This window comes from Ips typographus, linkage group LG13, assembly GCF_016097725.1.
Source record: "Ips typographus isolate SLU linkage group LG13, UJ_Ityp_2.0, whole genome shotgun sequence".
NCBI lineage: Eukaryota > Metazoa > Arthropoda > Insecta > Coleoptera > Curculionidae > Ips > Ips typographus.
The window spans coordinates 1129716-1149471 of NC_138434.1; the positions used below are offsets into that span (position 1 = coordinate 1129716).

General features: G+C 36.9%; 4 protein-coding genes across 9 annotated transcripts in view; 1 reads left to right on the forward strand and 3 right to left on the reverse strand.

Moving 5' to 3' along the window:
* The window catches only part of aspr (asperous), a 55808-nt gene extending 54356 nt beyond the window's left edge, over nt 1-1452 (forward strand). For all 6 annotated transcript variants that reach the window (XM_081991879.1, XM_081991883.1, XM_081991882.1 and 3 more), the window contains 4 exons: nt 307-479; nt 538-760; nt 921-1116; nt 1176-1452. In XM_081991879.1, the coding sequence (XP_081848005.1) occupies nt 307-479; nt 538-760; nt 921-1116; nt 1176-1383 (800 nt within the window). In that variant the 3' untranslated portion in view covers nt 1384-1452. The remainder of the gene's footprint in view (nt 1-306; nt 480-537; nt 761-920; nt 1117-1175) is intronic.
* On the reverse strand, nt 1370-4883 carry HLH54F (basic helix-loop-helix domain-containing transcription factor HLH54F). Its single transcript, XM_081991888.1, has 4 exons — nt 4729-4883; nt 4523-4669; nt 4312-4465; nt 1370-1974 (listed from the first exon to the last, which is right to left on the reverse strand). The coding sequence occupies exons 2-4, from the start codon at nt 4654-4656 to the stop codon at nt 1819-1821; spliced, it is 444 nt and encodes a 147-aa protein (XP_081848014.1). The 5' UTR covers nt 4657-4669; nt 4729-4883; the 3' UTR covers nt 1370-1818.
* A 76-nt stretch (nt 4884-4959) lies between these two features.
* On the reverse strand, nt 4960-5821 carry LOC145737264 (uncharacterized). The gene is made up of 4 exons (XM_081991886.1): nt 5597-5821; nt 5440-5541; nt 5239-5387; nt 4960-5191 (listed from the first exon to the last, which is right to left on the reverse strand). The coding sequence occupies exons 1-4, from the start codon at nt 5780-5782 to the stop codon at nt 4960-4962; spliced, it is 669 nt and encodes a 222-aa protein (XP_081848012.1). The 5' UTR covers nt 5783-5821.
* Nucleotides 5822-6295: 474 nt separating this feature from the next.
* SerT (Serotonin transporter) lies at nt 6296-19222 on the reverse strand. Its single transcript, XM_081991875.1, has 11 exons — nt 19142-19222; nt 17879-18075; nt 14657-14845; nt 13872-14006; nt 12982-13198; nt 12647-12785; nt 12231-12594; nt 10441-10685; nt 10184-10384; nt 9966-10133; nt 6296-9909 (listed from the first exon to the last, which is right to left on the reverse strand). Exons 2-11 carry the CDS (start codon nt 18024-18026, stop codon nt 9835-9837), a joined length of 1881 nt encoding a protein of 626 aa, XP_081848001.1. The 5' UTR covers nt 18027-18075; nt 19142-19222; the 3' UTR covers nt 6296-9834.
* Nucleotides 19223-19756: the final 534 nt, after the last annotated feature.

The following is a 19756-nucleotide window of genomic DNA, read 5'->3' on the forward strand; positions in this document are numbered from 1 at the left end:
GGTTGATAGGTTGGACGGTTTAGCCACTAGAGGGCGTCAAATTAGAACAATTTTTTTATCACTTTTTTTGGTGCACCCTTTTGTTTAATCCTCAAAAACTCGCTTAATTGCACCACTTTTGGTAAAGTTTTATACGTCAATGGATAGCCAATAAAATGAGCTTTCTAAAAATGTCCCTATTTGGGTTGACATGTTAGACGGTTTGGCCACTAGATGGCGTGAAATTTCCCTACTTCCTACAGTTTGTACACTATAATTCCCCCAGTGGTTTACCCCTCGAATGAAGCTACAAATGTAAAATTTTAGGATTTTTGGGTTCTCCAATTGCCGGTTGTCGTCACGAGTGCGAAAGCGATTCCGAGTGCAACTCCAACCAAGCTTGCATCGATTTCCGTTGCCAGAACCCGTGCAGCACCCAGTGTGGTGAAAGCGCCGACTGTACCATCAGGAACCACCAAGCTGTCTGTTCTTGCCCTAAAGTAAGCTCATTTTTACTATAGAAAACATTGTTGATTAAAAATTCGTTGCAATCCACAGAACTATTTTGGAAATCCTTCGATTTCGTGCAAGCCTGAGTGTTACGGGGACGTTGACTGTCCTCCAGGTCGTCCGGCCTGTTTTTACGGCATTTGCAAGAACCCGTGCGATGGTGTTTGTGGTGCGGGCGCAGACTGTAACCTTAGAGGTCTTACTCCAATCTGCTCCTGTCCCAAAGACATGACCGGTGATCCTTTTGTGCGGTGCAGACCTTTTGAAGCTCGTACGTACTCTACAGCACCGGAGCGTTTTTGACGTCACGATGACGTAATTCAGCAAAACCATAAATAAACCAATTGTCAAATTACGTCATCGTGACGTCAAAAAAGCTCTGCTCGCGTGAAAACAATCTCACGGTTATAAAATTAATGTAACTAAATCAGGTGATTTGTGCGAACCAAACCCGTGCGGGGCCAACGCCTACTGTGAACCAGGCTTCGAAACCAGGAACCCGTCCAAAGAACGTCCGGTTTGTTTCTGTCAAACTGGTTACATTGGCAACCCAGTAACCGGGTGTAGACGTGGCGAATGTCTTGCCGATGGCGACTGTCCAAACTCTCAAGCCTGTATTGATTACGTGTAAGTACCACACAACCACTCCGGTATTGTTTTATATAGCAGAAAACTGTAATTTTCAGGTGCCAAAACCCGTGCGTCGGTCAGTGTGGTGTCAACGCTGAATGTAACAACAGGAACCATTTGGCTGTGTGCACTTGCCCGTCTGGGTACCAAGGAGATGCTTTAAGTCAATGCTACTTGAATAGGGGACAGTCTGCTTCCAGGTACTTGAGATATAAAAGGGCTTTAGATGAATTGATCAGCAACTACACTATTCAAGCATTGTAGTTTATTTTTTAAATTATTGTTTTATTGTAAACTGATTTACAGTAAAAATTTTTGACAGAACACAACCAATTAATTGTTGTCTCTTTCACTCTTCCACTAAATAAACGAAGAGATCTACTGCCTGGATAGGCAACCAGCTATAAGAAGTAATCAAGTTGGCCATGACCGACCTTCAGTTTAGCTGTTATTATTTTTTTAAATTATTGTTTATTGCCGCAATTTTTAAATAAAACCTTCTTCTCCCTTTCTCTTCTTAAAGATAAGTCAGTACCTTTTGACAGAGAAAGACAGAGAGATAATTGGCGTTAATTTGAAACCGGATTAGTCCTAATCGCCCCCACATCTTATAAAATAGATAATAAATAGCGTATTACATAAATCTGTACAGAAGGATTAACAAGGACAAAATGACTTCCTCTCAGTCGTTCCCATAAATTAAAAGAAATAGGATATGTCCTTATCCCTGACTACGGGGTGTTGAGAGGGCGGTAAATCAGCCCACGAGGGTTGTGAATTAACTTGTTCTTGGTAGGAACCATCTGTTGACGAGTCTGGTCGTTGTTGTTGCTGTTGGAAACTAAACGGCCACGTCTGAAAAACCAAAAACTTATATAAAAATATAATTTGCCGAGACCATTAACACGCAGAGAGTGTGTAACATAAGAATTAACACCTTGTTCCCGTCATCTTTTATTAATTGGTTTATTTTAGGCTCGACGACGTGTGCCACTCTGTATACGAGAACCAGCTGTTGTCGTGAATGTGTGCGGAATTTAAACCTAAAATTAACTTAGTGATTGACAAAAAAAAAAGTGAATTTTTACAGGTTGTCATAAAAGTGAACGTCACTTTTAGAGATCGGATACGTTTCCGGATAAATTTGGCTTGCTTACTTTAAAAAGAGGATGCACTCCTCTTAACAAAACATCTCGAATGTCATAGAGAAGGAATAATTGGAGTTCCGACAAATGGGTCCAGCTGTTCATGGGTTTTCGAACCGGGCTGTAATTTTAACGATTCGCGTAAACTGTTTATATTTACCCGGCAAGTTTAAATAAACCGCGCTTTGCCTTTGTTATTTCGAATAATTTGTCTTGCCAAGACAATGCATTGAAACGTTTTTGTCTAGAATTCGTTCTTGTATTATAATGTAGTTTCTGATTTTTTCTTTACATCCAGTGACCTGGAACAGAGTTTTGGCAACCCTGCTAACAAAGTAATTGTCAAAATTAAGACATAATGTAATTCAACATTTAAATTTTACCGCATTAAACACACAAAAAATGAGCGCCTCAAAGCAATTTTTGACAGAACACAACCAATTTATTGTTGTCTCTTTCACTCTTGCACTAAAATAAACAAAGAGTTCTACTGTCCGGATAGGCAACCTGCTATATGATGTAATCAAGTTAGCCATGACCGACCTTCAGTTTAGCTGTCATGTATTATTTTAGTTTGTTTTTTTTCTGTTTTCTTGGGTTGTTTTTAGTGTTTTTACATCGATTTAGTGCGGAAAAGTGCCTAAACCGTGTCGGGTATCGGTAAAAACGTGAAAATAATGGTTTCCACGTCTAAAAAACGATTTTTTATGTAGGAACCGCGACCAGAAAACCGGTGAGTTTTTTGCAATTTGAATTCGTTTTCTTTGTACATTTTGGTTTTTAATGCGTGCATTACCTTGATTTTGACTGTTCTACAACTGTTTAGCAAATTTTAACCTTTTAAAACTAACTTAAAACTCTATTTGTGCGTCTATACAACAATACAGCTGGCCGACCCTATTGTCCAGAGGCAAAGGGGGGGCCCTGTCCTTAGACTTTTTCTAGTGCAAATTATAGTTGATTCCTAGTCAGTAATTTATAACAAACTAGTAAAATATCATTAAACTAAACTGATTTACAGTGAAAATTAAGGCAATTTTTGACAGAACACAACCAATTTATTGTTGTCTCTTTCATTCTTGCACTAAGTAGACAAGGAGATCTACTGTCCGGATAGGCAACCTGCTATATGATGTAATCAAGTTGGCCATGACCGACCTTCAGTTTAGCTGTCATGTATTATTTTAGTTTGTTTTTTTCTGTTTTTTTGGGTTGGTTTTAGTGTTTTTACATCGATTTAGTGCGGAAAAGTGCCTAAACCGTGTCGGGTATCGGTAAAAACGTGAAAGTAACGGTTTCCACGTTTAAAAAGATGAATTTTTATGTAAGAACCGCGACCAGATAACCGGTGAGTTTTGTTGCAATTTGAATTAGTTTTTTTGTACATTTTGGTTTTTTGATGCATGCATTACCTTGATTTTTACTGTTCTGCAACTGTTTAGCAAATTTTAACCTTTTAAAATTAACTTAAAACTGTATTTGTGCGTCTATACAAGAATACAGCTGGACGACCCTATTGTCCAGAGGTAAAGGGGAGGCCCTGTCCTTAGACTTATCCTAGAGCTGATTATTGTTCATTCCTAGTCATTTATACCAAACTAGTAAAATATCATTAAACTAAACTGATTTACAGTGAAAATTAAGGCAATTTTTGACAGAACACAACCAATGTACAGTTGTCTCTTTCACTCTTGCACTAAAATAAACAAAGAGATCTACTGTCCGGATAGGCAACCTGCTATATGAAGTAATCAAGTTGGCCATGACCGACCTTCAGTTTAGCTGTCATATATTATTTTAGTTTGTTTTTTTCTGTTTTTTTAGGTTGTTTTTAGTGTTTTTACATCGATTTAGTGCAAAAAAGTGGTTTCCACGTCAATTTAGTGCAAAATAATAGTTTCCACATCTAAAAAAACGAATTTTTATGTAAAAACCGCGACCAGATAACCGGGGGACCCCTAAAATGGGGTCAAACCCATTTTTCTGTCACTGCCTGACTTATTTCTACAGGGTGGTCACTTTATAGTGTAAGAATGTTTCAACTTACCAGAGTTAAGGGATGTTTGTGCGTGGAATCACCTGGAGGTGGTTGATCCATCAGCACAGCCCTAAGGTGAGCGATGTAGCTGGTGGCCAGTCGTAAAGTGTCCAGTTTGGACAGTTTCGTGTCCGCTGGCACCCACGGCAATGTTGTCTTCAATCTGCAACAATCGTAATCAAGTTGTTTCAAATTAAAAATTGTAAAAATTGGATTTTACCTGCAAAAAGCTTTGCTAAGCACTCTCATCCGAGCTCTTTCTCGAGCATTAGCTGCGTTTCTTTGGGGATGTCTGATATCATCGAATTCGTCATCAGAATCTTCCGAACTCACTGATCGTCTTTTTCTGGGCATAATGGAGAATATTCTGGAAAATTACGTGACTGTTCGTTTCCAAAGTCACTTTAAAATTGTAAATTTACTCACAATTTCGTTTATTCTATTTGTCTGTTTGAACCACACTAACACTATAACTTCTTGAACTGTGAACACTAAAACTCAAAGATCACTGCACTTAATTTTGGGTTACCTACACGAAATTAATGTCAAAAAGGCGGGTCCCACTTGATTAAACCCCTCCCACATCCTTAAGGAATCTATAAATCGACCAATCAGAGTGTGTGTGGACTTAAGCTGGTAAACAGGTTATTTTTAGGTTCAGTTGGGAATATCTTCCGACGACTTTTTCACCCTCAAATCTGATTTACAGGGTCGTAGGAATATTGCGGTTTTTTGCATGATATTAATGTTAGTGTCCACGCTGGACGATCGTCCCGATCTGTAGGACAAATTGTGCTTGTGAGGGCTGTAAATGTCCGCTCTAGGTGGTCGTTGCAAGTAGTGACCGGACGTACCAATTTCGCTTCGCACCCATGGATCCTCCCCCACCCTGTACAAGGGTGAATGTAATTTTAGTTTAAAGTGCGGTGTACTTACCAGAGTAAAAAATTAGGAATGTCTCTTTGGTAGATGTTTTGAAGGTAGAAAACTATGCACGGTATTAGTGCTGTGGTGAGCACCAAAACCAACATACACGACCTGGTGATTAGTTGATTGTAGTGTATTTCATCCGCGGAGGCATTTTTCTGCAATTTCCCCATTTAACACTATTTTTGTAATAGGTGCTGAAATAATTACTGATAAGGAACTTTCTGAAAAATGCACCACCCATCTACAAGCTTTCAAAAACATGAACCAAATCCTTGCGGTGTAAAAGTAGGTCCATTGAAAAATCAAATCCTGAAAACCACACGATAATTCAAATTAAATCCAAAAACTTTCTCTTGCAATTCACCTTGCATAGTTTACTTTTCAAACTGGTCAAGTTGTGGGTGTTTTTGTGAAATTGCCTGTAAATTAGAGCAAAAGCTGTTACCAGAAATACAACGGTGGGAACCATAGAATATGGATTGTCAGGGAATAGTTTGGAACCTTCACATAAATCATGCAGAAATTTGTTATGCACTTGGTCCATTACCATGAATTTTGATGGTTTTTTTCAGTGGATTTTTATTTGACTCAAGTCATTTTTGACTAGTGATTGTCACACGAATTAACATATCAAACTTAAATAAACAAAAACTTTTAGCAAAACCACTTCTTAAAGACCCATAATATATTCTTTGAGATCTCTTATTATTTGTTTTCATAGGATCGCCGTAACGATATACTTTTGCTTGTGCCCCAAACGAGCACATGTTGCCGGCTCTATTTCACACGAGTGTAATGTTTATTTGTTGAAAAAACATTTAAACGCCACAAAATCTTCTTGTTTGTCCTTTTTATTTTTGTGTTATACGTCTTGTTAATCCCACGTGTTGGTCGTTACGAAAATCAAGTAACCTTTGATAAATAAGTGTTAACGACAGTTGACAGCTGACAGAACGCCATCTTTAACTGATTAACGTCGTATCAAATTATTGACAGCCTTAGATAACAAGATAACTAAATGGATTGGATAGGACAATTATTGAGAATTAACCAACTAAAGTACTGAAAATAATAATGTTTTTATTTATAAAGTAATAATTCAAGAATGTTTTAATAATAACAAGACTTAAGGCTTTTATGGCTGTAAAAGTCTTAAGTAATACAATATGAGACAACATTCTGAAAAAAAAAATTATTAATTATTTATTGGTAAATTTCAAACAGTTTTTTTGCGTAAAATATGGCTGACTTTTACGCACTTTCAAACATTTTTTTAGATGCTTATTTAACGATTATTTGTCAAACAGCATACATTTGAAATTTAGTGTTATATTGGCACACACCCATCCTAATTTCTAATGACAATATAGTTTTAATACTAGTAATTCAAGCGTCCTATTTTTACACAAAACAGCTCAAAACGAAGTTTACAGTTTGAAACTTTGAAAATTCGCCAGAAATTCAGTTTTTAAGTTAGAAGCCTCATTTTTTTTACGTAAAATAGCTGAAAGTGTCTAGAATATTGTGTAAATTTTCCGGAAATTTCCCCTCTTAAATTTTGAAATTACAGAGTCTTAACCAAGTGAATGCACCACAGTTTGAACGGAAATTGTGAATATTCAGCACAAATTCAGTTTTTAAGTTAGAAGCTTTTAATTTACGTAAACGGCACCACCAAGCTTGACAAACCACACTTTCTAAGAAACGACTCACGTGACTCTTCAAATAACATTTTTGACATCTAAAACAGTCACGTGACCTTCCAGGATTCCGGTTTGATGCGAAAACGTTTTTGAATTGAAAATGGCCAATCTGCACAATAAAGACAGTGTTGTGTGTTTTTGAAAATATCAATTTAAACGATCACGTGATCCTTAACATTTTGACAGTTTTTAGTCACGTGACATCATAAAAAACATTTTTAATCCTAAAAGAGTCGCGTGACCTTCAAGATCCGTTTTGACGTTGGAAAAAAAATTAAGAAAAACATTGGCTTGGCAACATTGCAAAGTTTTAATCAAAAATTTGGTAAGTATCAATTTAGCAACGTGGCAAACATTTGGTTAAAGTCTTAAAAAATTTTGTTAAAAATAAGAAAAAATGCCAGTTTGGCAACCCTGCAAAAAATGTCGTACAAATTAAAAAAATTGTCAAATTGGCAACGTTGCACGGATTCTTGAACAATTAAGAAAAATATTGGTTTGGCAGCATTGCAAAGATTTGATTAAAAATTAGAAAGTGTCAATTTGACAACGTTGCAAACATTTGGTAATTAAAGTCGTAAAAATTTACCATTTTCTTAAAAATTAGGAAAAATGTGAGTTTGGCAAAGTTTTGATCAAGAATTTGAATGTATCAATTTGGCAACGTTGAAAAAATTTGGTTAAAAACGCAAAAATACAGTTTTGATAAAAATAAGGAAAAACCTTCAATTTGACAATATTGCGAAAATGTGGTAAAAATTAGGAAAATTGTCATTTTGCCAACATTGCACAAATTTGTGAAAAATTAAGAAAATCATTGGCTTGGCAACATTGCAAAGTTTTAATAAAAAATTTGAAAGTATCTATTTGCCAATGTTGCAAACGTTTGATTAAAGTTTTAAAAAATTTTGTTAAAAATAAGAACGTTGCACAAATTCTTGAAAAATTAAGAAAAATATTGGTTTGGCAACATTGCAAAGATTTGATTAAAAATTAGAAAGTGTCAATTTGGCACCGTTGCAAACATTTGGTTAAACACGCAAAAAAATACAATTTTGATAAAAATAAGGAAAAACTTCAATTTGACAACACTGCGGAAAATTGTCATTCTGGCAACATTGCACAAATTTGTAAAAAATTAAGAAAAATATCGGCTTGACAACATTGCGAAGTTTTGATTAAAAATTAGAAAAAGTGTAAATTTGTCAACGTTGCAAACATTTGGTAATTAAAGTCGTAAACACTTACAATTTTGTTAAAAATAAGAAAAAATGTCAGTTTGGCAACACTGCACAGTTTTGATCAAAAATTTGAAAGTATTAATTTGGCAACGTTGAAAAACTGACCGTCGACTGGACGAGTGGCATTGTAACTAGAACCAAAAGAGTCACGTGACTTTTCAAATAAAGTTTTTGATATCTAAAACAGTCACGTGACCTTCCAGGATTCCGGTTTGACGCGAAAACGTTTTTGAATTGAAAATGGCCAATTTGCACAATAAAGACAGTGTCGTAGTGTGTCTTTAAAAATATCAGTTTAAACGATCACGTGATCCTTTACAATTTGACAGTTTTTAGTCACGTGACATCATAAAAAACATTTTTAATCTTAACCACGTTGAAAAAAAAAAGAGTTATATTAGAACTAAAAATTAAATTTGATTATTGAAAATGGCCACGTGACCATCATTAAAAGGGGTCACGTGTAACTTTTAAAATCTCAGTTCAAACTGAAAAACGGTCACGTGACCCGATGATCATCCGAATTCCGGTTTGGCATTAAAAAACAGTCAAGTGACCTTTGAAAGTAGATTTGATTGACCTTTAAGATTCCGGTTTGACGTTAAAATGATTGAAAATGGCGTGGCCATTTGCACGTGCATTTTGACATGTGACATTATAAAATCTGTTTTAAATTTAAAAAATATTAGTCTAAACGCAAAAACTGTCACGTGACGTTAAGAATGACTAAATAGTTACACGTGATTCAGTGTATCAAAAACTAAAAAAAAAAAAACGGTCACGTGACCTTCAGGATTTGGGTTTTGACGTTAAAAAAGAGTCACGTGACTTTTAAAATAAATAGAGTCTTAATTATCGATACCCCAACCCAGAAATTTAGTTTTGTTTTCAAAATACGAGTATTTTAACTCAGATTTGTACGCAGTCCAGGTGGGATAGCAAAAGAAAGCGGATTATGGGAAATACTGCTAAAGTTGGCAACTATGCTGTATTAGCGCCATCTCTTAGAGTTTACCCAACACAGCTCAAAGTGTCTAGATTATGTAAAATTTTCGACAGCATACATTTAAAATTTTGTGTTATATTGGCACACCCATCTTAGTTTCTAATGACAATACAGTTGTTTTTTGATATAGCTGATATAGTGTTAATACTAGTAGGAACTAAAATTTATCCTTAAAAACTAGAGACAATCTACACATTATTATAATCAAACATGTAGTGATGGCTGTCACTACAGGTTTTTTGTGATTTAATTTGTGGTGGGTAAACTTGGCTGTAGTTTACCCAATTTACAATATATAAATATAGTATTTAGTATTTTAAAAAAAAACTTATTAAATGAAATGAAGGCATTTGTTTCATTTAACAAGAAGTTTTCAAAATGTTTCTAATAAATACATTTAAGGTTAGAATATGCTTGTATATACAGCATTAATTTAGTCCATAACAACATCCTTATAACTGCATTTGAAGAGTATAGTTAAATAGAGAATTATTAATGTACAAACGTATACCACAGTCTTGTCAACCCTAGTGTAGGTTTGAGTATACGAAACAGTGATTAGAATGTGATTGTTTTTTTTTAAATTGGTAGTCAATAAAGTGTCTTAAACCAGCCATTCGATGGTGTATGAACGTACAATGGCTGATTCTGGTCAAACTTCGGTACCTCCACAGTAAGTTAGTGTATTATCTGACACACGTTCAGCTTGCCAGATTGTCCTCCATCGCTGTGAAATTCCCAAAAAAAATTAAAAATTTTTCTTTTTTTTAAACTAAACGTTACCTTCAAAAAGCTTCCTGGTGTAATGGCAAATTTGTATAAAATATACAATGGAATGCAAATGATCGATGATGCAGTTAGGAGATAGCCAACGTACAGGCTCCAACTGGGATATTTGTACTCTTTACCCAACATTTCCTCGTGGTTTAGCAGTGAACACACAAAAATAATCTGAAAAAATCATTCCTAACAACTGTCAAAAATTTAAGCAAAACACCTACTAGCAGGAAAACTGGACTGATATACTTCCAGCATATTCTCCAGAACAGTCCAGGCCGTTTCCCAATCATTTTCTCAATATCTCGGGCGAAATTGTCAGTACCATAAATCCAACACACGCCCGCCGATTCCACAAACACCACAAACAAAATGGCCAAACCAGGTCCGTAAGTGTTCAGCATGTTCACCAGGTAGACACCACCCTGTACACACCAAACGATCAAGAATTCATTTTTTAGGTTATGTTGTATGGTTTTACGTAGGTGGTGGTGGGCAAGGCACAAATGTAAATCCCCACCAGCAGCACGGCCACAAACACTTCTCGGTGTCTGCCCAACGTTCGGGGGTATTCGTCGCACAGTGCGGTTATCATAGCCTCCAACCCTCCGAAGGTACTGTCCAGGCCCAGGGTGATTAGCATCAGAAAGAAGATGATGGACCAGAAGACGGAACCTTTCATGGTGGCTATTGCTTCGGGATAGACGATAAACACTAGACCAGGACCTGAAAAGTGTTTCAGTCCAAATTAGTGTTTTATCAGACCACTGGGAGAGAGAGATTATAGAGCGATGTGGGTGAAGAGTGCTCGAATAATATTAGCTCAAATAAAGTAACGGAAATTCAGCACAAATTCAGTTTTTAAGTTAGAAGCTTCATTTTTTTCCCATAAAATAGCTGAAAGTGTCTAGAATATTGTGGAATTTTTTTGACAGTGATTAGGTGACTGTCTAATTAAATAATATGCTGTCAAAGTTTGCTCAACCAAAACATGAACCTGCACAAACCATAATTCAGTTCAGGCAGGTTTCTATACTGTTCGAGACGTATTTTATAGCTTCTTGATCTATAATTTGACAGTTCATGTTGCCGTCTAGGTGAATAGTGTTCCGGTATCACGTGACAGCTGTCGTAAACGTCAAAACTGACAAACTTTGCCCAGTTTGGGTATGAAGCTCTAAAAATTGTATGCTACAGTTTTCGTGAAGTATTCCAGACAAGTCGTGGCTTTTAGCTTCTCGGCCATTATTTTGACAGTTGTCACGTCATTGTCTAATTAAATAGTGCATCAGTGTAACGTGACAACTGTCAGAAACGTCAAAACTGACAAACTTTGCCCAGTTTGGGGATGAAGCTCTAACAATTCTATGGAACTGCTTGATATATTCAAGACAAGTCGTGGCTTTTAGCCTCTCGGCCATTATTTTGACAGTTGTCACGTCATTGTCTAATTAAATAGTGCATCAGGGTCACGTGACAACTGTCAGAAACGTCAAAACTGACAAACTTTGCCCAGTTTGGGTATGAAGCTCTAAAAATTGTATGTAACAGTTTTCTCGATGTATTCAAGACAAGTCGGGGCTTTGAGCTTCTCGGCCACTATTTTGAAAGTTGCCACGTGATTGTCTAATTAAATAGTGTGTCAGTGTCACGTGATTGCTGTCAAAATCGTCAAAATTTGCTCAACCAAAACATAAAGATGCAAATTTCAAAGTTTATTTATTTTTTTATTTACTGTTCGAAACAAGACGTGTTTTATAGGTTTTTGATCCATAATTTGACAATTCACCGGTCACTGTCTAAGAAAGTGGTGTTTCAGTATCACGTGACAACTGTCAGAAACGTCAAAACTGACAAAATTTGCCCAATTTGGGTATGAAGCTCTAAAAATTGTATGGAACAGTTTTCTTGATGTATTCAAGACAAGTCGGGGCTTTTAGCTTTTCGGCCATTATTTTGACAGTTGTCACGTTATTGTCTAATTAAATAGTGCACCAATATCACGTGACTGCTATCATAAACGTCAAAACTGAAAAACTTTGCTTAGTTTGGGCGTGAAACTCTAAAAATCACAATATGAAGCAGATTTTTTGAAGCATTCGAAACAAGTCGTGGTTTTTAGCTTTTCGGCCATTATTTTGACAGTTGTCACGTCATTGTCTAATTAAATAGTGTACCAATATCACGTGATTGCTGTCAAAGACGTCAAAATTTGCAAGTGTCTGTCACTTGACAGTAAGGATACATTTTATTAATTTCCAATCAACTTACCATCTAAACCAACTTGGTCGATACTTTTCTGTTGTACATGCGCCATATAACCCAACACGGAAAATATGACAAATCCTGCCAGAAAACTGGTCAAACAGTTAATGGTGCTGGTGATAACCGCGTCCCGGTAACAATTGTTGTTGAACTTGTTATAACTGGACAGAGCCAGTAAAGTACCAAACCCAGGACCTAACGAGAAGAAGATTTGGGACGCAGCATCTGTCCACACTCTTTTGTTGTACAGTTTGTCCCATTCCGGAGTGAGATAGTAGCGAATACCTTCCAGGGCACCAGGCAGTGTCACTCCCCTGATCAATAGAATGATGAGGACGACGTAGGGGGCCAAAGCTGTCACCCACACAGCCTGTAAATTTTAGTTCGTTTTAAACGGTGTTGCTGCGATGGTAAAACGTTACCTTTCCAGTGCTTTTCACTCCTTTCCATAAAGAGAAGTAAACCAGAATGAAAACGGAAAAAACGCAAACTGCCAGGGCTGGTTTTATAGCACCCATACGGTCCAAACCGTCTGATTTATATTGTTCCAAAACTGCTCTCCTGAAATCAAAAGTCAAAAGTTTTTTGGCGGCAAAAATGGCGTTTTTTTCAATTTTAGAGCAGAAGAGGATCAAAAATTCTACAAAATGAGCCAAAACTGGCCTCTCTACCTCGTCATCTTACCGAAATATTGAATTTCAAAAAGTAGTAAAAAAACACCCCTAATATCAATTTCCATAAGCGAATTTAGACTTACTCGTAAAATTCCTTCGCAGGCGATGTAGCATTAACAAAAGGCCGGACGGCAGTTTCGGTAACTTGATGACAAAATATGGTATTCCACTGGTTGCCGCATTTAGTCCACGGCAATTCATCGGCAAAACTGGCTACCAAATAGTACACCGCCCAGCCTATGATCGTGTTGTAGTACATTCCCATGTAAATGTCTATGAGACAAATTGCGTAGCCCACACCTGGAATGTTACACATTTTTACTTAACAAACGTTCCAATTAGCTGAAAACAACTAGAAAAGAAAGTAACAAAGCTTTTCTGTGAAAATCGTAAGTGCGATTGACTTGCGATTCATACAAAAGGAACTGTTTGTATGGTTGAGATGATTGGGAAGCTTTATTTACAAGCAACTGCTGGTTACAGAACAAATGTCTGATTAATTTGGATCCCTAGTTTTTGATTGGTCAAAAAGTCAAAATATGTATGTGTGGTTGCATAACGTAAACAGAAACTTGTGTCAATGTCACGTTATTGGTTGTCTTTGGTATAGTGTTATGTATGTGTGGTTGCATAGCGCAAACGTTATTTCTGTCAAACTCTGTTTGATTCGTTGATTTTGACCTATCATCCGCAAACAAAATTATTCTTCAACCCCGCTTTTCGGACCTTTTATCTAAATCACTAATAGATACGGATAAATATTGAACAGGGCCGCATTTGAAGTTTTCCGCCATTTATTATCCTGGCGGAACAAAACAAAAACTAACTGATAAACCGCCTAATGAATTGAACATGAAGCCGTACAATTTCAATTCGGACTAAAAGGTTTCTGTTGTTGCCTGATTTAACACCGTGGCCCTTTTAGAGGCGCTTGATCGAGACGGCTTTCAAGTGTTTTCAGGGAAAAACTTACCCTTAAGGGCTGGGCATATCCGTTTCCAAATAGTGAGGCAGCCGCTACGATGGAACTGTCCTAGGGCTAGTTCCATATAAAAGAGGGGAAGACCACCGAATATTAGCATAATCGTGTAGGGGATCAGAAACGCTCCTGAAATATACTATATATTGATGACGTAGGCAGCAACTGTTTTGATTCACTCTCTATATACGCTCATCAAAAGTCTATTCAGGCTGATTAACTTATTCCATAAATAGATTTTCTAGTAAATTTTCGCATCTTTGAGAGATTCGGTTAATTCAAGTTTGAAAGACACGTTAAATCGTATTAGTGCGTTTTCCTGTTGAATATCGCTTTAATGATCCGGACAGATAAGCTAATTTAGTAAGGATCTTCGAGTTTAAGTTCGTTGAAAGTTATTACAGTAGTAATTTCCCCTCTGTATTGATAATTCTTATATACAATAGCAAGCTATCAGGTTGAGAATTTACGTTGTCGTAAAAATTTTATATGGTCAGCAAAAATGTTTACCAGACTTAATGGAACTGATCAATACTTTTACAAAAATCCCTTCATTGTGATGAATAAGTGTTTATGAAAAGGATTGAGTTACAATAAAGCATCCACGGCCATCGAATATTAAAAAGGGGTTATTTTCAACGAGACTGTTCAAACAAATTTAAAGAAAAATTCTATCCGGGCTATTCAAGACGAAAAACCACTCAAAACATAATCCACTTATCAGTAATTTCCAACTGTTCAGGTTTTTCGTGGGATATTCAAATTTAACGCTGTCCTACCTCCACCATTTTGATAGCAAATGTACGGGAATCGCCATACGTTGCCCAAATCCACCGCGAAACCGATGACGGCCAGCAAAAATTCCACTTTTTTGTTCCACGTTTCTCGTCTTCGTTCCGGAGTCAAACCGACCACCACCACCCTGGTTACGTTGTCCTTGTTCGGTTTGTACGTATTTTGAACGGTACCTGAAATCAAACATAACCCCCAAAAACGTTTATTTATGTTCATTTGGTTTTCGACCAATCACAAACTGCGAACCGTCTGTGATTTACTGACAAATCTTCCAATGAATAAGCTTCTAAAAATTGTCAGAAACAATCTTCAATGGTTTGAGTAGTTTAGAGGCCTCTGGCAATTTTAAAATGGCTCCCAGAAGCTTTTGGCAGACAAAAATGATTTTTTAGAACTTCTTGGAGCTTCTGCCAGTTTAATTTGATTTTTAGTGGTTTCTGGCTGTTTTAAAATGGCTCCCAGAGGCTTCTGGCAGGTTTCAAATCGTTCAGAGGTCTCTGGCAGATAAAAATGACCTTTTAAAAGCTTCAGGGTGCGTATATCAAGAGAAAGACCTGCAGAATGTGACCGTAACCCGTCATTGTCAGCTTCTTCTGTCACATTCTATCAACACTTCTCTTGAAAATTCGGTTCCCTGCTTTCAAGAATAGGCCCCCTGGTCCTTAAATTTGACTGTTAAAAGCTTCTGGTTTTACAACATTCTTCAATGGTTTAACTAGTTTAGAGGCCTGTAGCAATTTTAAAATGGCTTCCAGAGGATTCTGGCACTTAAATTTGATTGTTAGAGGCTTCTGGCAAATTTAAAATGGTTCCCAGAAGCTTCTGGCAGATAAAAATAAAGACTTCTTCCACTTAAAGTTAGGAGCTTCTGGCAGTTTTATTTGATTGTTGCCAAATTTAAAATGGCTTCCAGAGGCTTCTGGCAAATTTAAAATGGCTTACAGTGGCTTCTGGCACTTAAATTTTATTGTTAGAGGCCTCTGGCCATTTTAAAATGGCTTCCAGAAGCTTCTGGCACTTAAATTTGATTGTTAGAGACTTCTGGCAGTTTTACAACAGTTGTCAATGGTTTAGCTAGTTTAGAAGCCTCTGGCAATTTTAAAATGGATTCCAGAGGCTTCTGGCATTTAAATTTGATGGTTAGAAACTTCTGGCAGTTTTAGAACAGTTTTCAATGGTTTAACTAGTTTAGAGGCCTCTGGCAATTTTAAAATGGCTCCCAGAGGCTTCTGGCACTTAAATTTGATTGTTAGAGCCTTCTGGCAAATTTAGAATGGCTTCCAGAGGCTTCTGGCACTTAAATTTGATTGTTAGAGGCTTCTGGCAGTTTTACAACAGTTTTCAATGATTTAACAAGTTTAGAGGCCTCTGGCAATTTTAAAATGGCTCCCAGAGGCTTCTGGCACTTAAATTTGATTGTTAGAGCCTTCTGGCAAATTTAGAATGGCTTCCAGAGGCTTCTGGCACTTAAATTTGATTGTTAGAGGCTTCTGGCAGTTTTACAACAGTTTTCAATGATTTAACAAGTTTAGAGGCCTCTGGCAATTTTAAAATGGCTCCCAGAGGCTTCTGGCACTTAAATTTGATTGTTAGAGGCTTCTGACAAATTTAAAATGGCTTCCAGAGGCTTCTGGCACTTAAATTTGATTGTTAAAGGCTTCAGGCAGTTTTACAACAGTTTTCAATGGTTTAACAAGTTTAGAGGCCTCTGGCAATTTTAAAATGGCTCCCAGAGGCTTCTGGCACTTAAATTTGATTGTTAGAGCCTTCTGGCAAATTTAGAATGGCTTCCAGAGGCTTCTGGCACCTAAATTTGATTGTTAGAAGCTTCTGGCAGTTTTACAACAGTTTTCAATGGTTTAACAAGTTTAGAAGCCTCTGGCAATTTTAAAATGGATTCCAGCGGCTTCTGGCACTTAAATTTGATTATTAGAGGCATCTGCCAAATTTAAAATGGCTTCCAGAGGCTTCTGGCAATTAAATTTGATTGTTAGAGGCTTCTGCCAAATTTAAAATGACTTCCAGAGGCTTCTGGCAGTTTTACAACAGTTTTCAATGGTTTAACTAGTTTAGAGGCCTCTGGCAATTTTAAAATGGCTTCTAGAGGCTTCTGGCACTTAAATTTGATTGTTTTAGGCTTTTGCCAAATTTAAAATGGCTTCCAGAGGCTTCTCGCACTTAAATTTGATTGTTAGAGGCTTCTGGCAGTTTTACAACAGTTTTCACAATGGTTTAGCTAGTTTAGAGGCCTCTGGCAATTTTAAAATGGCTTTCAGAGGCTTCTGGCACTTAAATTTGATTGTTTTAGGCTTTTGCCAAATTTAAAATGGCTTCCAGAGGCTTCTGGCACTTAAATTTGATTGTTAGAGGCTTCTGCCAATTTTAAAATGGCTTCCAGAGGCTTCTGGCACTGAAATTTGATTGTTAGAGGCTTCTGGCAGTTTTACAATAGTTTTCAATGGTTTAGCTAGTTTAGAGGCCTCTGTCAATTTTAAAATGGCTACCAGAGACTTCTGGCACTTAAATTTGATTGTTAGAGGTTTCTGCCAAATTTAAAATGACTTCCAGACGTTTCTGGTACTTAAATTTGATTGTTAGAGGCCTCTGGCATTTTTAAAATGGCTCTCAGAGGCTTCTGGCAATTTTAAAATGTCTCCCAGGGGCTTCTGGCAATTTAATTTAGAGACATCAACATTTTAATCAAATCAACTGGGCTTGCTTGATTTGAAAAGCGACGAAATTTAACGGTTAGACACGTGACGCTGCTGCCGTCATTTGCGTACAGCCGTCACGTGGTAAACACTGTCAAATTACGTCAAATCCGAGAAATTAAACGTGTGACAGATCTTGTTCAGCTGTGCCATCGTGGATCGGTAAAACCAAACAAGGTTTTTAATGTAACACTCACAATAACAACACAAAACGACCATACTTTTTACAGAAAGTAACAGAAAAATGGCGGCTTTTTTATCAGCTTGACATTTGACAGATGCGTGACAGTGACAGCTAAATTAAAGTAACTGTTCACTGGTTGGCTTAGAAACACTTTTGACACGTTTGAAATAGTTTTTGGATACAATGTGGTATTATCCAATCCAAATAAGTATTGAAAACGAATACAGGAACGATTACAACGAGAAACACTTGAAGTAAAACAACAAATTTGTATCATAAACCGTTGTATTATGCAAAAATGGGGCACTTACCATAATTTTTCGTTGGGGATTTTTTGTTAAAGTGATTTTCCGGAAACCCATCCCCACCACTATTACCGGTGGGACTCGACGGTTTATGGTTGTTTCCCGCACTTTGTTGGGTGTAGTTTTGGTCATCGGTATCTTCCGGAGCCGCCATTTTGTCAGGTCACCACGGCTTTTAATGTCCCGTTTGAGTCATAATAATTCTGAAACCAAAAAGAAATTATTTGCGCCAAGGGTGCAGTGTGAATCAACAAACCGTAATGTGTCAGTAAACTTTGTGGGTGGTTTTGCAAACAAAGTTAATAATAATTAAGAAAGGTGATGAGTAAACGTGGTTAGTGGACCATAACGGTATTATTGATTTCGAAATGTTATTTAGCACCTGAAAGTCTACAAAAATGCTGTTTTTAATGGAATTCTAAAATTAGAATGTAAAACTACAATGAAAATATTGATTAATGCATTAAGGGTTGAACAATCAGCATTACAGCAGACTATCCCCTGGAGTGATTAATATGATGTGTAGACACACCTCTTTTTAATGAATTGACCGTGAGATATTGAAACGTCTTGATAACGAACGAAACGTGATTTTTCCCCCGGAAACTTTACAAGACGTACACAAATGAGGCTAATTCGACACGTTTCATTTTTTCCCATTTTCCTCAATCTACTCTCTATTACACGTACTTGTGGTCTGTGATTAATCGTTTTTGGTAACTAACCGAGAGTGGTAATTAAATTTGGGTCCCTGCCAGATAATCGGGAATTAATTATTATTAGTAAAACATATACAGGGTGTTGATACGAAAACTCTCACTATTCGAGTGATGATAGTTTAAATTGTGCATGCAACAGATGGCAAACCGGAATAGATAACTGTTACACTCCACCGATCCGCTAAAGAACGGAAGCTTTGTGGATTGTTCCAGTTTAAACGATGGACCCGGAATAGATTTCCCTTGGTTATCTGGTCAGATAAGGCATTTGAGTAATTCAGAACGTATTATCTATTATTTTATTGTATTATCAGTACAGTGAGTCAGAAACAATCATATCAAAGTGATGAAGGTGGCGAGTTTTAAAACAAACCACTATAAAGCCAAATTTGTATTCAAATCTTTTTTCTATCAAATGCCAAACTTTAACCAGTATCACGTGGTACTGCAGTGAAAAAGAATAATTCACTCACGTGACACACTTATTATTTATAGTTTCAGAAATTAAATTTTTTTTTTGCACTTTTAAGACAATACTAGTAAAACTTACCCCGTTTAAATTGGCGCTTTTCTATCTGGTGGCATAGTCTGTATGCATTGGCTTCGACGCCCAAACCACCACTGATGTTGAAATCGCTCCAGAAGACACTTGGATGGGACATCCGGCCCATCGTTAGTTGGGCACGACGTTTCAAACCTGCGCCAGTGCCAGAAATAGGCTGGAAGTCTTCTGCCATTGGCAGAATTCGTCGGAGGTGTAACTGGTTAAGGGTTACCAGAAAGGCGGATTTTGCATTATTTTTCTTTTATAGAACAATTTAGTTTTGCTCTTGTAAGAAAAAAATTACGCGTATCAGCGTAACAGGAGGAATGTCTTTTTGGCAAAACAGAGAGATGAAAAACGAAATCGGTCACTCAGAAACATCGTCTTTAAGCTCGAGTGTGCTTTTCAAAGACATTTCAGCGGTTAAATATTTGCGAAAGGGGAGTCTAAGTTTCAGTGTAAAGGCGGTTTCTTGAAAATGCGAGAAGAAAGTTCATGCAATCGCGAATAATCTTCCAAGTAACTAAATTTAATTCAGGAGTAATTTTAAACACATAGCGTGGCTTATCAAGGTTGTTGTATCAATGGTTCTTTAAATTGACAGTTCAAAGGACGCCCAAT

What these genes read in the sequence shown, in the direction of transcription:
- LOC145737264 (XM_081991886.1), bottom strand. Translation starts at nt 5,782, where the DNA reads ATGGTAATGGACCAAGTGCATAACAAATTTCTGCATGATTTATGTGAA. An exon ending in TGAAAAGTAAACTATGCAAG is followed by an intron (nt 5,542 to 5,596) that starts GTGAATTGCAAG and finishes TGTGGTTTTCAG; the next exon opens with GATTTGATTTTTCAATGGAC. An exon ending in TTTCAGAAAGTTCCTTATCA is followed by an intron (nt 5,388 to 5,439) that starts GTAATTATTTCA and finishes GGGAAATTGCAG; the next exon opens with AAAAATGCCTCCGCGGATGA.
- HLH54F (XM_081991888.1), bottom strand. Translation starts at nt 4,656, where the DNA reads ATGCCCAGAAAAAGACGATCAGTGAGTTCGGAAGATTCTGATGACGAA. An exon ending in CTTAGCAAAGCTTTTTGCAG is followed by an intron (nt 4,466 to 4,522) that starts GTAAAATCCAAT and finishes CGATTGTTGCAG; the next exon opens with ATTGAAGACAACATTGCCGT. An exon ending in ACAAACATCCCTTAACTCTG is followed by an intron (nt 1,975 to 4,311) that starts GTAAGTTGAAAC and finishes TTGGTTTTTCAG; the next exon opens with ACGTGGCCGTTTAGTTTCCA.
- SerT (XM_081991875.1), bottom strand. Translation starts at nt 18,026, where the DNA reads ATGGCGGCTCCGGAAGATACCGATGACCAAAACTACACCCAACAAAGT. An exon ending in GATATGCCCAGCCCTTAAGG is followed by an intron (nt 13,199 to 13,871) that starts GTAAGTTTTTCC and finishes GTAACATTCCAG; the next exon opens with GTGTGGGCTACGCAATTTGT. An exon ending in CCTTGCCCACCACCACCTAC is followed by an intron (nt 10,385 to 10,440) that starts GTAAAACCATAC and finishes TGGTGTGTACAG; the next exon opens with GGTGGTGTCTACCTGGTGAA.